The sequence below is a fragment of the Lepidochelys olivacea genome (assembly GCF_965140295.1).
Source record: "Lepidochelys olivacea isolate rLepOli2 genome assembly, chromosome: 16".
Lineage (NCBI taxonomy): Eukaryota > Metazoa > Chordata > Testudines > Cheloniidae > Lepidochelys > Lepidochelys olivacea.
Window position 1 is genome coordinate 3,095,228 of NC_140426.1, and position 13,205 is coordinate 3,108,432.

Genomic DNA, 13,205 nt, shown 5'->3' on the forward strand with positions numbered 1-13,205 from the left:
TTTGCCTCAGTTTCATCATATGCAAAACAGAAAAAGACTTGGAATTTCAATGGTGCCTAAGGAACTTAGAACCCAACTCCTTTTGAAATTCAGTGGGAATTGGACACCTAACCCCCTTGGTCTCCTTTGAAAAATCTTAGCTATGCTACTTACTTTGCAGGTGCTGTGAGGCTTAATTAAAGTTAAAAGAAAAGGAGTACTTGTGGCACCTTAGAGACTAACAAATTTATTTGAGCATAAGCTTTCGTGAGCTACAGCTTACTTCATTGGATGCATGCAGTGGAAAATACAGTGGGTAGATTTATATACACAGAGAACATGAAACAATGGATGTTAATATACACACTGTAACAAGAGTGATCAGGTAAGGTGAGCTATTACCAGCAGGAGAGCGGGGGCGGGGGGAAACCTTTTGTAGTGATAATCAAGGTGGGCCATTTCCAGCAGTTGACAAGAACGTGTGAGGAACAGTGGTGGGGTGGGGGGTGCGAATAAACATGGGGAAATAGTTTTACTTTGTGTAATGAGACATCCAGTCTTTATTCAAGCCTAAGTTAATGGTGTCCAGTTTGCAAATTAATTCCAATTTAGCAGTCTCTCGTTGGAGTCTGTTTTTGAAGTTTTTTGTTGAAGAATTGCCACTTTTAGGTCTGTAATCGAGTGACCAAAGAGATTGAAGTGTTCTCTGACTGGTTTTTGAATGTTATAATTCTTGACGTCTGATTTGTGTCCATTTATTCTTTTACATAGAGACTGTCCAGTTTGGCCAATGTACATGGCAGAGGGACATTGCTGTCACATGATGGCATCTATCACATTGGTGGATGTGCAGGTGAATGAGCCTCTGATAGTGTGGCTGATGTGATTAGGCCCTATGATGGTGTCCCCTGAATAGATATGTGGACACAGTTGGCAACAGGCTTTGTTGCAAGGTTAGGTTCCTGGGTTAGTGTTTTTGTTGTGTGGTGTATGGTTGCTGGTGAGTATTTGCTTCAGGTTGGGCTTCTCCTAGCCTACAGCACCTTGACAGGAGACTTTTATGCATCCTGTCAAGGTGCCCTGCCCCAAGACAGGAGAATGACAACCTCTCCTTAGTCTTGCACCAAAGCTCACCTGAACAACACCCAGGGCCTTCCCAAGTGCATCCATGTTCAGAGCTTCAACCTACCTGGTATGGACACCCATGGGTGCCAACACCCATTTCTTTTCCCCCACCTAAGTGGCCATACGGGGACCCATAGGCAGCCTACAGAAGTTATTCTTCTAGGCTAGAGACTCTCATGTCTACTATAGATAGACAGCAAGGCGATCTCCTTCAGTCTCTCTTTCTGGAGTCCCAGAACCTCAAGAAGAAACTTTTTTGAGGAACAGGAGGCCAGACTAGAGGATATTACTCCTCCAATGAATATCTCTTCATTCTCACTGGATGAAGCTGTGATGCCCCCTCCACCATCAATGTCAGATGATTTCAAACTCTTTCTGGACCTCACTAAGAGGATTATCAGCACACTCTAGATTCCCCTCATAAAGGTAAAAGAATTGCACCACAAATTATTAGACATACTGTATATGACCTCCTCATCAAGGATTGCTCTCCCAGTCAGTGCAGTGCTCTTGGATCCCACCAAGATTATTTGATACACACTGGCTTCCATAGCACCGACATGCAAAAGGGCCGATTAAAAAAAATATTATGTCCAAGTCCAAGGATGTGGACTTCTATTTTCACATCCCTCATCGAATTCCATAGTCAATGCATGTGGAAGACATCACCATACTTAGTCTATCGCTTATGACAAGGACTGGAAAAGGTTTGATGTATTCAGCAGAAAAGTGTATTCTTCTGCAACCTTGCAGATCAGGATGCAAATTTCCAGGCCCTAATGGCCAAATATGACCACACCAATTATTGGAAACATAGTGCCTTTATTGACTTCCTGCCAACCGAACAAAAAGAACAGTTTCAAGCCATCATCAGTGAAGGTCAACTAATAGTGAGGACAGAGCTATAGACTTGTGACATTACCCAGGGTACAGTCTGGACTGTTGAACAGCTGTGTCCCCTTAATTCTCTAGCCTGGGGTGCCTTTTACACTGCATTGCTGTCAGAACAACCACACCTGCCCTGTTCACACAGCCTTCAGCATGCAAATTCACTCCCAGCTAAACACATGAGCACTATGACTAGTCACTCATAAATTACACACTGGGTGTCACCTGCAAATTCCTAGTCCCAGCCTTGTTCCCCCAGGAATGTGCGTTTTGTGCTGCTCGGTACCCTTCTGAACAGTACAAGCTCATAGAAAGTCTGTCATTTCATCAAAGGAAAATCATAATGCACCAGCCTTGTTATCCCAAATGGAGGTTCTCCCACACTTGAATCCAAACACACTGGTTAAGATAAAACAATAAGATAAGTTATTTACTACAGAAAAATAGATTTTAAGTGATTAAAAGTGATGATGCATAAAAGTCAGGATTGGTTCTAAAAGAAAATAAATGTAAAATGCAAGCTAATGGCTAACTTAACAAACTAACAGAATTCAAAGCGAAGGTTTTCCTCACCATACACTGTGGTAAATTTCACAGGCTGTGGTAAATTTCCTTTCAGCTTGGGACCCCTCCCCCTTAGTTCAGTGTCCTTCAGGTATTCATTGATGTCATGAGCAGAGAGATGGGAGGAGGAGTGAAGACAAGCCTTATCCTCCCCTCTTTTTAATTCAATTTCTTGTGCTGGAAACGTCCTTGCTGTGTCATGGTGACAAAACAGTCCCTTGTGGACATGAAGTTTGAATTGTCTCTGTGATGGAATGTAAAGTTCTTGTTGTCACCTTTCCCCCGCTGGAGAATGGCTGCTTAAGCAGGTGATAGCTCTTTGACACCTGGCTGGGGCCAGTGTGTCTTTGTCTCTGGTTTGTGGACAGCATGTTTTAGTAACAATCATACAGCAGAGTCTGATAACTTCACATATAGTGTTGCTACACATATTTCCACGGGATAATGATATTCAGCAGATTATGACTTTTCAAATGATACCTCACAAGACATACACTGTACAAAATTTATCTTAGTCTTGTGAAAGTGGTGAAGATAATAGTGTCAACCACCACAAGACTGCACTATATGCTGCTGATGCAGCAGCCCGCTCAGTGTCAATGGCGGTGGTGATGAGACCAGCTTCCTGGTTACGAGTTTCAGGATTACCAAAGAAGGTACATACCTAAGTTCCCTGTAAGCTGCCACATAGCAGCCTATTAAGCACCACGCACGTGCTCAGGGAACCCACCCAGCTTTTCAAAGACTAATTGTAGTTTGTCTCTCTCTGTTGTGTTGGTGCACTGCTTGCCCTCTGACTAGTTCTCCCACTCTATAAGTGTGTGTGAGTTAAGGGTACACACAAACATAGAACTTCTGCACATTCATCTCTACCTGCCAAGACCCAAGCCTGTTATTAAAACTTCAAAATTAGGGACACCAAGGAATGATTCATGCAGGAAACTTAAAATGCAGAGGGATCTTCCCTTTAGTGTTATAGTAACTTTCTGTATCGTTAGGTTCATGATTCTTTGTTTCTAATGTGAATAATTTTCCATGAAAGACAAGAGGAGACACCAGGTTTGCATGAAAGGTGCGGGACTTTAAATCTAAAATCGCTGAAGTCCGTCAATGGGTTTCTCTGTGCTGCAGCTGGGATTGAGCCTCCCAGTCGGGGTAGACAGACTTGCATTAGCAGGGCTCAACCTAGCTCGTTAATAATAGCAGTGTAGACATTATGGCTTGGGCTTGGGCTTTGAAGCCCATCTGACCAGCTAGATTTGAGAACCTGAACTCCAGCAGAAGCCACAACATATACAGTTATTTGTGGCATGCTAGCTCAAGCCCTGTTTCACAAGTCTGTTTTCCCGGGCTCACTCCAGCTGCAGTGCAGCCATTCCCAAAGTCAGGGACCTTGTAGAGGTATGCTACTTAGTCAGGGTCTGATGGAACTAGCTGTTATCCCACTCCTTCTGTGTATGCCTAACCTTTTTGCTCTCAAGGTCAATTGTCTGAGTGTATGGGCTTCAATTACCACTTAAAGCCACTGAAATTCCAGTAGCGAGCACTGTGTCATCCAGGGTGCAGGTCTCTGTCTTTTTAATTTTATTTTTAAGATCATGGTCAACTGCCAGACCCAGTAAGACTCTCAGGGCTTGTCTACACGGCATGTCCAAGTGCACAAGGGGGTGGGATTTGTAAAAATGCAGTAGTGTGCCGCTCTCTGTAAAGAGAGAGAATCTCCTTAAACACTTCACTGCGGGTGGGAGGCCAGTGCATACTGTACCATGGAAAACTGGAGTCTTGGGCACCAAGGGAGCAGTAGTTATGTAGATGGTATTTTTATTCCATTTCTAAAGTGAAAACCCATTAACCTGATTCTCGTTGTGAAGCCCTGCGTTGCACCTGCAGCGACTGTGGTTTGCTCTGGGGGAGGGGTCTGTGTTTGTTTCTGTCTGAGTGAAGCGTTTAGGTGGCTTTGTGTTTGTTTCTCTTCTAGGATAATGCGGGTGCAGCCAAGTGTAGTGCTGGGTGTGGCCCACAGTGTTGTAAAGAGGATGTCCTCATTTGTGAGGCAGATTGACTTTGCCTTGGACTGGATGGAAGTGGAGGCTGGACGAGCTGTTTACAGGTGAGATGTGAGCAAAAGGCCCATGTTTTGTAAGCTCCAATACCCCCGCTGGAATGATATCAAAGGTTTCAAAGTCATACACAAATAAATAAGAGTGCTTTACCGAACTGTCATCCCCCATGGAGTCACACTGCTTGCTCACTGGGGCAGGCTCATCAACAAGTGTATGAAGGGTTCATCTGTCTGCCTTTTGAGGGGTTTCTCTTGTGCCCATCAGCATAGTCTTTAAGGACTTTTCAGCCTCGTGGTTTTCATTTACATTAGTGAGAATGGGATGCTAAATCCCTGCATGCTGCTTTGGTGTAAATTCTTTGGTACCTTTCTGATGTAGCAAAACAGATAACACATAGATAACTAAGACAATAACAATTCATATAGACAGGTTTTGTTTGCCAGTAAAGTCTTCCGTGTGTGCAGAGGATAAAAACTCGTCTCTGCCTCAAGGAGCTTACAGTCTGAAATAAACCAACTGAAAGGGAACTCAGGTTTGCCTAACAGTAAATTAAAACTGACTTTACAGCACTTAATATATGTACTGGGCCAAATTCCTCCTTGGATAGCTCCATTAGATTTCTAGAGTTAGCTGTGATTTAAATTTGATCCACTGCATGAAAGCAACAGCTGGGAGGACAAAGCTCTGATTTGCAATTAGCAGAAATAGCAGGTAACTGTAATTCTAGTTTTTTGTAGATTTTGCAATGTCATTACTAATAGAAATCTCAAATACTTGATCAGTGCATGAAAACATCGTGTGTCGATGGGGAAATTTGTTTTAAATCATATGGCCAGGCTATGCCCTAGTATTGGCTCCAATATCAAAGTTTTAAGCCCAGCTTGTATCCTTCATTGTGCTGGAGACCTGAATGCCAAACAGCGTTCTGCCATATCTACAGTTGGGCTTGAACTCAGGCAAAGGCTACAGCTTCACACCATGCATAGGCTCTCCCACCAGAAGAGGAGGCTGAGGTTTGAGTCAAGCAACTCACCCACACAGTTTGTTCTCTTCTCTCTGCACAATTGCCCTATTCCCAGAGTTCAATGATTTTCCTGAAGCCTGTTTGCTTTGCTAGGGAATGTTCAAATTCCATCTGTCTGCCTGGTGACCTAAAACCAACCAGTTGTTGATTATATATAGTAAAAGATGAAAGGTGTTTGCTAATTGCATTTGACAAATCTGTGATTAGGTTGTTTTTTTTTAATCAGTAAATGTTTTTACTCTCATCTCTGCAGAGAGCAGAGCTACTAAGGGATGGTGGAGAGGTTTACATAGAGCTGATTAGTTAATTGGTTTTTTTGAGTGCATTTGCTGAGCACAGACACCACACTAATTCATAGTATGGATTGTTCTCTCCCAGGCAGGGGGACAGGTCAGACTGCACATACATTGTGCTGAATGGTCGACTTCGTTCTGTCATTAGGATGGATGATGGGAAAAAACAACTGACTGGTGAATATGGGCGAGGAGACCTAATCGGGGTGGTAAGAACCAGCTTTAGAATTTACTTGCTAAACTTTCTAGAAAACTCTGGCTTTTTGAACAAAACAAACAAATGCGTTAATAGGTCTGATCGTAACAGCTTGCTGGTCCTGGCTTGTGCGAGTGAGGCTGTCAGCTGTCTGAAAGGGAGGAAGCTGCTGCTACCAGCAGGCTCTATGGCAGGATAGTACATATGTAGGCTGCTCATAGTCTTTTCAATTTGCTACTATCCTATTTTGCTTCTGACAGCGTAAAGGGTACGGCGCGTGCACTGTGCCGATTTCTTTCAATCAGTGTCATTTGGAATTGAAAGAGCTGGTTTGATGTTAGCGTATATCCACGTCAGGCTACTTTCTCTCCCACATGCCTCTGTTCATTGCTTGCGCTTAGTACCCAGGTTAAAATATGAAAAGGACGTCCAGCAGAGCAGTGCAGGCACTTTGCCTATCTTAAACGTAAACCAAGGGGCCCTCTGAATGCTGAGGCTTCAATTCAAACCCTCTCCTGTTTGTTCGGGCTGTTGAGGACTAACAGTTGGGTCTATAAATAGATGTGCTAATGCAACATACCATTAGGAGGCCTGCCAAATGGGAGCTCCGTTGAGACACAGAACGATCAAATGATATTACAACATCTTATTTGCACTAGTTAAAGGCAATAGTGGCAGCATGCAGGCAGCAGGTTAATGAAGATAACCTAGTGGGTATTGGGACTGCAGGTGGGAAACACTTGTTGCAAAGTATAGTGTAGCGAGGAGGTGTGGCCTTCCGCAGAGGTGGATGCGGAGGGAATGCCACAAGCCGCCTGGTGGGCGGAGCCAGGATGACCATGACCTGCATACCAGAACAGAGGGCGGGACTGGAAGAGGAAGTATAAAAGGCTGGCCCAGCAGCTCAGTTGAGAGGGAGCCGCCAAGGGAGACAGACATTTCTTTCCTGCTGCTGGAGCGGGATGCTGAGGAGAACCACGGCTTCCCCGAGGGCTGCATGAGCTCCCAGAGAGCCCTGCCACTCCTGATGCTGAGTAGCTGCTACTGTTACCCATGGCGATATATCCCAGGGAGACTGAGGATACCTCCTGGCTGCAGGTACACCCAAGAGGCAGAGTAGGAAGCAGCTCAGGGAAACTTTCTGGTCGAGAGCTGGTCTGATACAGGATCAGCGTGTTGCGGGCAGATCCCCACTTACCCAGTGGTGAACCACTGTGCCACTGTTAGGGACCTGGGCTGGGACGTGATGGAGTTGGGCAGGCCACGTCCCCTTACTATCCCACCCCTGGGTGGCAGTATTCCCCCTCCTTAGGCCGGGAGGCCTATGCTCCTCAGACATCTCTGCCGGAGCCCCATAGACTGTGCTTGGTGCTCGCCTCTACTGGATCCCCCCTAGACAGCATGGGTAGCTGTAGTGAGGTTATGGAGTTCCAGCAGTAAGTGCAGAGTCAGAAAGAGAGAGAGAACAGAAGTTGGTGGAGGTCTTGCTACAATGGCTGTGACTCCCACCTCTGGAATTGCAATACTTGATGATCACTGAGAGCAGCGTTACTTTTGGCTCAACAGTGCTGTTGACTTCAAGACTTTATCTGATGAAGGCATGATGCCAACTCACAGTGTTACATGTCATGTATGTGGCAACCTTTTCCACTAAGCACTCTGTCAAATCTTTTTTCCTTTGGGAGATCGCGGTGAAGCTTGTTTTCATCCATCCTGGAGATGGCAAAAGCATATATTCCTCTTCGAGTGATGGTTTGTAACATGGCACACATTCACCGCTGCGGGGCCTCCTGCTAGTCGTACATGAATTAGCTTGATTCCAGCCTTGGAGCACCTCCTTCTGGCCAGTGTGTCTCTACTGGTACTTGCTTCCTGTTAATCTCCACCACTGACCCCACATCCCTCACTGGCCTGCGGTTCCCCTTCTCCTAGGTATTGCCCCACAGCAGTGCTCCCACACTTGGGGTCCTCCCCTCCCCAGGGAACCATGGTCCCCTAAGCCCACCTCGCCTCAGTGATCCACTGCCAGTCTTCATCTAACCCTTTCCCTTGAACAAACTGCAGTCTGAAGTGGCCACTCATCATGAGCCAGGGGGTTGGACCTGCTGTCTCTTCCTTCTCTGGCTGTTTCCCCACAGCCCCAGGACCTCCTCAGGCCATGGAAGCAATGCCTCAGCCTGGGAGTTCATCAGGCTGGAGCTCCTCAGCTTCTCCCACTCCTCCCAGCACTGCTCTGTCCAAGGTACCCTGTTCTGCTTGCAGGCAGCCAGTCTTTCTCTCTCCAAGGCTGGAGAGAGACTGGCCGCCTTCTGGCCCTGCAGCCCTTTTATAAGGTCCAGCCTGGCCCTGGTTGGCTGCATCCCAGCCTTCTTTGATTGGCTTCCAGCCCCAGCCCTCTCCAAGGGCTGGCTTTTAACCTTTACTGAACTGGAGCGAGGTGACCGCCCCTCTACGTGATTCCCATATGGATTCCAAATGTGGATGCGCATGCATGCCATGTGCTGGAGCCGGAAGGTTTTTATAGCAGTGCCCTTTGACCTGCATGTGTGTTCCCCTCCCCAGCGTGTTTGCAGCTGAGTCTATAATAGGCCATGTGGGTTGATGCCGCTCCACTTCCCTCTTACTGCCGCATGGTTGGAGTCGGAGCCCCTGTTCCTCCTTACTTGTAGCTCCACTAAGAGGGTACTCTTTGCCCTTTCATCTGTACATAGTTGAAAATAGTTATCTTTTTATCTTGATGGATGTTTTTCCTTGCAGTTCATAGAGTTAGTTTAGTTTTTTCTCTGTTTGGGGGACAGCTCTCCTCCCATCCCCATCTGGGGACTGTGCCCTGTCAGCCTGGGTTCAAGAACTGTGCATCCTGCCTGCATTTGTTTTCAGTGAACAACAAGCACCATCACTGCTTGTATTGCATGTCGCCACCCATTGCAGCATTTGCAAAGCAGTCCTGCCCACCGGTGCTCAAACCCCCAACTTCCTGGGACCTTTAACTTGGATAGCGCCACACTCATAAAACCATCCTTCGAGCCCATTGCCACATGCTCTCTCTCCCACCTCTCCATGAAGGTAATCTTCTTAGTCGCCATTATCTCGACAAGACGGGTCAGTGAACTGGCAGCCATAAAGCTGACAACTTCCGCCCCCCCAGTCTTCCACAAAGATAACGTTTAGCTGCGGCTGCACCCAAAATTCCTCCTGAAGGTGGTGTCAGAATCCCACCTGAATCAGTGCATTCACCTTCTGGTCTTCTATCTTGAACCCCATGCCTCTCATGTGGACAGAACACTACATTCCCTCAATGTCTGATGTACGCTGATGTTCTACCAACAATGCACCCATGCCTTTCAAGTATTGTCAAGACTCTTTATTGCCATTGCCATAGCAAAGGACAAGCCCTTTCCTTGCAGTGAGTTTCCAATTTGATCTCTGGGTGCATCCATAAATATTACACACATGCTGACATTCCTCCACTGGCTGGAGTCATGGTGTACGCGAGCCTCGCAGCTACATCTGACTGCCTTGCACATGTACCGTTGAAAGACATCTGCCACACAGTAACATGGTGCTCCATTCACATCTTCATGTCTCACTACACCATCGCCCTGGTGGCAGCTGCAGGTCATAGAATATCAGGGTTGGAAGAGACCTCAGCAGGTCATCTAGTCCAATCCCCTGCTCAAAGCAGGACCAACTCCAACTAAATCATCCCAGCCAGGGCTTTGTCAAGTCGCACAGATGCAGCCATAGGCCACGCTGTACTACTTATCTCGCTTCCTCGCATGTCCTCGCACCCACCTCCACACTGATCACTGCTCGCAATTCAAAACCCATGTTTGGAATCCGTATAGGAACTATCACTCAAAGAAGAAGAGGAGGTTACTCATCTGTAACTAGAGGCTCTTCCAGTTGAGGCTCTTTGAGGTGTCTACTCACATGACCTATTGTAGCCTCGGTTGCAAATACAAGGGGGACGCACAATGCACATGCAGGTTGATGGGCACTGCTACAAAAATCTTCTGGCTCTGACACATGGCATGCTTCTATACCCACGTTTGGAATCCAAATATGGACCACACATGTTGAAGAATCTTGAGTTACAGGTAGTAACCTCCTCTTTTGGTAAGACTGAGGTCTCTGACTAATTGTACCTAATTCTGTGAAGAATAAGCTCAAAGACCTCAGGAATAAGTCTTGGTCAATTGCAATAGAAGTTACAAATAAAAATAGGTGCATGAATTTTCCTGCTGTCTTCCAACACTTTTGGTACAGGAATTTGAATGTCAAACTTATGAATGTTCAACTTTAGAGATGAAAAGAACTGAGCCGAATTCTGGTTTTCTGAAAAGTACTTTGAGTGATGATGGGTTGGATACCTTAAACCCAGAAACTTTCTGCCCAGAAGTGAGCAATGCCAGGTTCGGCAGCACATTTTGTGCTGGCTCAAATAATGTTTGCTCTTTTGGTGAGAAGTGAAAGAAGTTGATTACAATGGGGAGTCCAGCACATATTTGCTATAACAGTGCCAAATTTGCTGATGAATGTCTGCACAGCTACAGAAATATTTGTATCCACATTGCAAGGCACTTTTCTGGATCCATTTGGTGCCAGGAATCATTCAAGGACTTTTGTGATTTTGTGTATGTCATCCACTCCTTCCTGCCCACATTTTCCAGAACCCACTGACGCATGCTGCCATTTGTTGAATGAATCTTGATGCTCTGGCCATCTTTACAAATCCCCCTCCAAGCGTTAGATGGAGTGCTGAGAATATGGCAACATTTCTTTGCAGAGGACATCAGCACAACTTTATTTTCCCTTTCTTAAAAGGCTTGCTTATCCCTGTTCCAGAAGATCCTTGTGATGCTGAGAAGGCTGATGTAATCTTGGGGCAGAAGATAAACAATTGGGGGAATCAAGTGAAAAGAATGAAAAAACCTGAGAATTCTAGGTGCCATCAGGAAGCAGACATATGCAATTTGGATAGTTGTTCCAAAGGGGAGTATGTGGTAATCTGCACTGCAGGCACTGGATAAAATGATTAGCATAACTTGCATATTTTGTTTAATGCCTTTATTCGGATAATCTCAAAAGACTTTTAAAACATGAAGCATCAGAGATAGGTAAGTATTATCCCCATTTTACAGAAGGATAATTTGAAACATGGAGGGGTTATGGCTTGCCTAGGTTGCTTATTAGTGGTAAGGGTGCGAGCTCCCTGCTCACTATGATGTCCAGTAGACCAAACTCGTGGCCACTCAAAATTTGAGCCATTCCCTAAATTGACAGAATTATAGATGCTGCTGAACACTGCTGATTCAGGAGGGTATGAACAGATCAGAAACTGCCAAATTTGTTAACCTTATGATAGGATTTGTATAGGCTGAGCATGTCAGTCATATGAAAGAAACACTTAACCAGCTCACTGGGGCTCTCTTTGAGAGACGCTGGCTGGCACTGATGGCATTTTGAAGGATCCTTCTTCATTAATGAAGCTCTGGAACTGCATCAACTGCTGTCGTTGAAGCTTGTCTCAAAAATTGCATGGTCTGACTCCATGTGTTGATGAATTATGGTTTGACTGATTTGTGAGCTCTCCTAATCTGTTTAGTGTGCAGCATTTGTTCAAGAAGACACTTTTTAATGATTAGGACAATGAATTTAATTGCTATATTTTCATACTGTTCGCTTATCACAGTGCTATGAACCAAAGGGTAGGGTGGATCTATAGTAGCATCACAGGATGAAGTCTGCTAATCTCCCTGTGACATCAACTAAGTGTCCCCCAAGATGTAAGTTAAAATAATGGGGGTCTTGGTAAAACAAAGGAACTCATGCTTATGCTCAAATAAATTGGTTAGTCTCTAAGGTGCCACAAGTACTCCTTTTCTTTTTGCGGATACAGACTAACACGGCTGCTGCTCTGAAACCTGACTAACTAGTATCTATCTAAATACAATATGAGATAAAATTTAAAAAAAATTCCCAAAAAGATGATATAAGAAGCTGTACTACTACTATTTACTAACGATTGAAACTAACACTAATACTGTGACTATTAATAAGAAAAGAGGATAAAGCTGAAGAAAACCCAGCAGGGCAGCCACTGTTGCTCCATCTCAGGCTGGGGCAGTTGAGAAGGAAATGAAGGGTGGTTCTATATAACAACGGCATGGGGCACAAGACTGACTGACCTGCACGTGCGGGCCGAACAGACACTGCTATGAGAAATCTCCGATCCAAGGTGCAGGGGGCACTTGCGTACCTAGAGTGGAGCACAGGTAGGGACACTATTTGAAGAAAGGTTTCAGAGGAGCAGCCGTGTTAGTCTGTATTCGCAAAAAGAAAAGGCGGACTTGTGGCACCTTAGAGACTAACCAATTTATTTGAGCATAAGCTTTCGTGAGCTACAGCTCACTTCATCGGATGCATACTGTGGAAACTGCAGAAGACATTATATACACAGAGACCATGAAACAATACCTCCTCCCACCCCACTCTCCTGCTGGTAATAGCTTGTGTAAAGTGATCACTCTCTTTACAATGCGTATGATAATCAAGTTGGGCCATTTCCAACACAAATCCAGGTTCTCTCACCCTCCGCCCCCATACACACACAAACTCACTCTCCTGCTGGTAATAGTTCATCCAAAGTGACCACTCTCCCACTTTGGATGAACTATTACCAGCAGGAGAGTGAGTTTGTGTGTGTGTGTTTGGGGGTGGGGGTGAGAGAACCTGGATTTGTGCTGGAAATGGCCCACCTTGATTTTCATACACATTGTAAGGAGAGTGGTCTCTTCGGATAAGCTATTACCAGCAGGAGAGTGAGTTTGTGTGTGTGGTTTTTGGAGGGGGGTGGGGGGGGTGAGAGAACCTGGATTTGTGCTGGAAATGGCCCACCTTGATTATCATACACATTGTAAGGAGAGTGATCACTTTAGATAAGCTATTACCAGCAGGAGAGTGGGGTGGGAGGAGGTATTGTTTCATGGTCTCTGTGTATATAATGTCTTCTGCAGTTTCCACAGTATGCATCCGATGAAGTGAGCTGTAGCTCACGAAAGCTTATGCTC

At 45.4% G+C, this 13,205-nt stretch overlaps 1 protein-coding gene across 2 annotated transcripts in view; it reads left to right on the forward strand.

Moving 5' to 3' along the window:
- PNPLA7 (patatin like domain 7, lysophospholipase) overlaps positions 1–13,205 on the forward strand; it is a 432,325-nt gene that overhangs the window by 167,807 nt on the left and 251,313 nt on the right. For both annotated transcript variants that reach the window (XM_084650336.1, XM_084650337.1), the window contains 2 exons: positions 4,535–4,666; positions 6,022–6,145. In XM_084650336.1, coding sequence (XP_084506462.1) covers positions 4,535–4,666; positions 6,022–6,145 — 256 coding nt within the window. The remainder of the gene's footprint in view (positions 1–4,534; positions 4,667–6,021; positions 6,146–13,205) is intronic.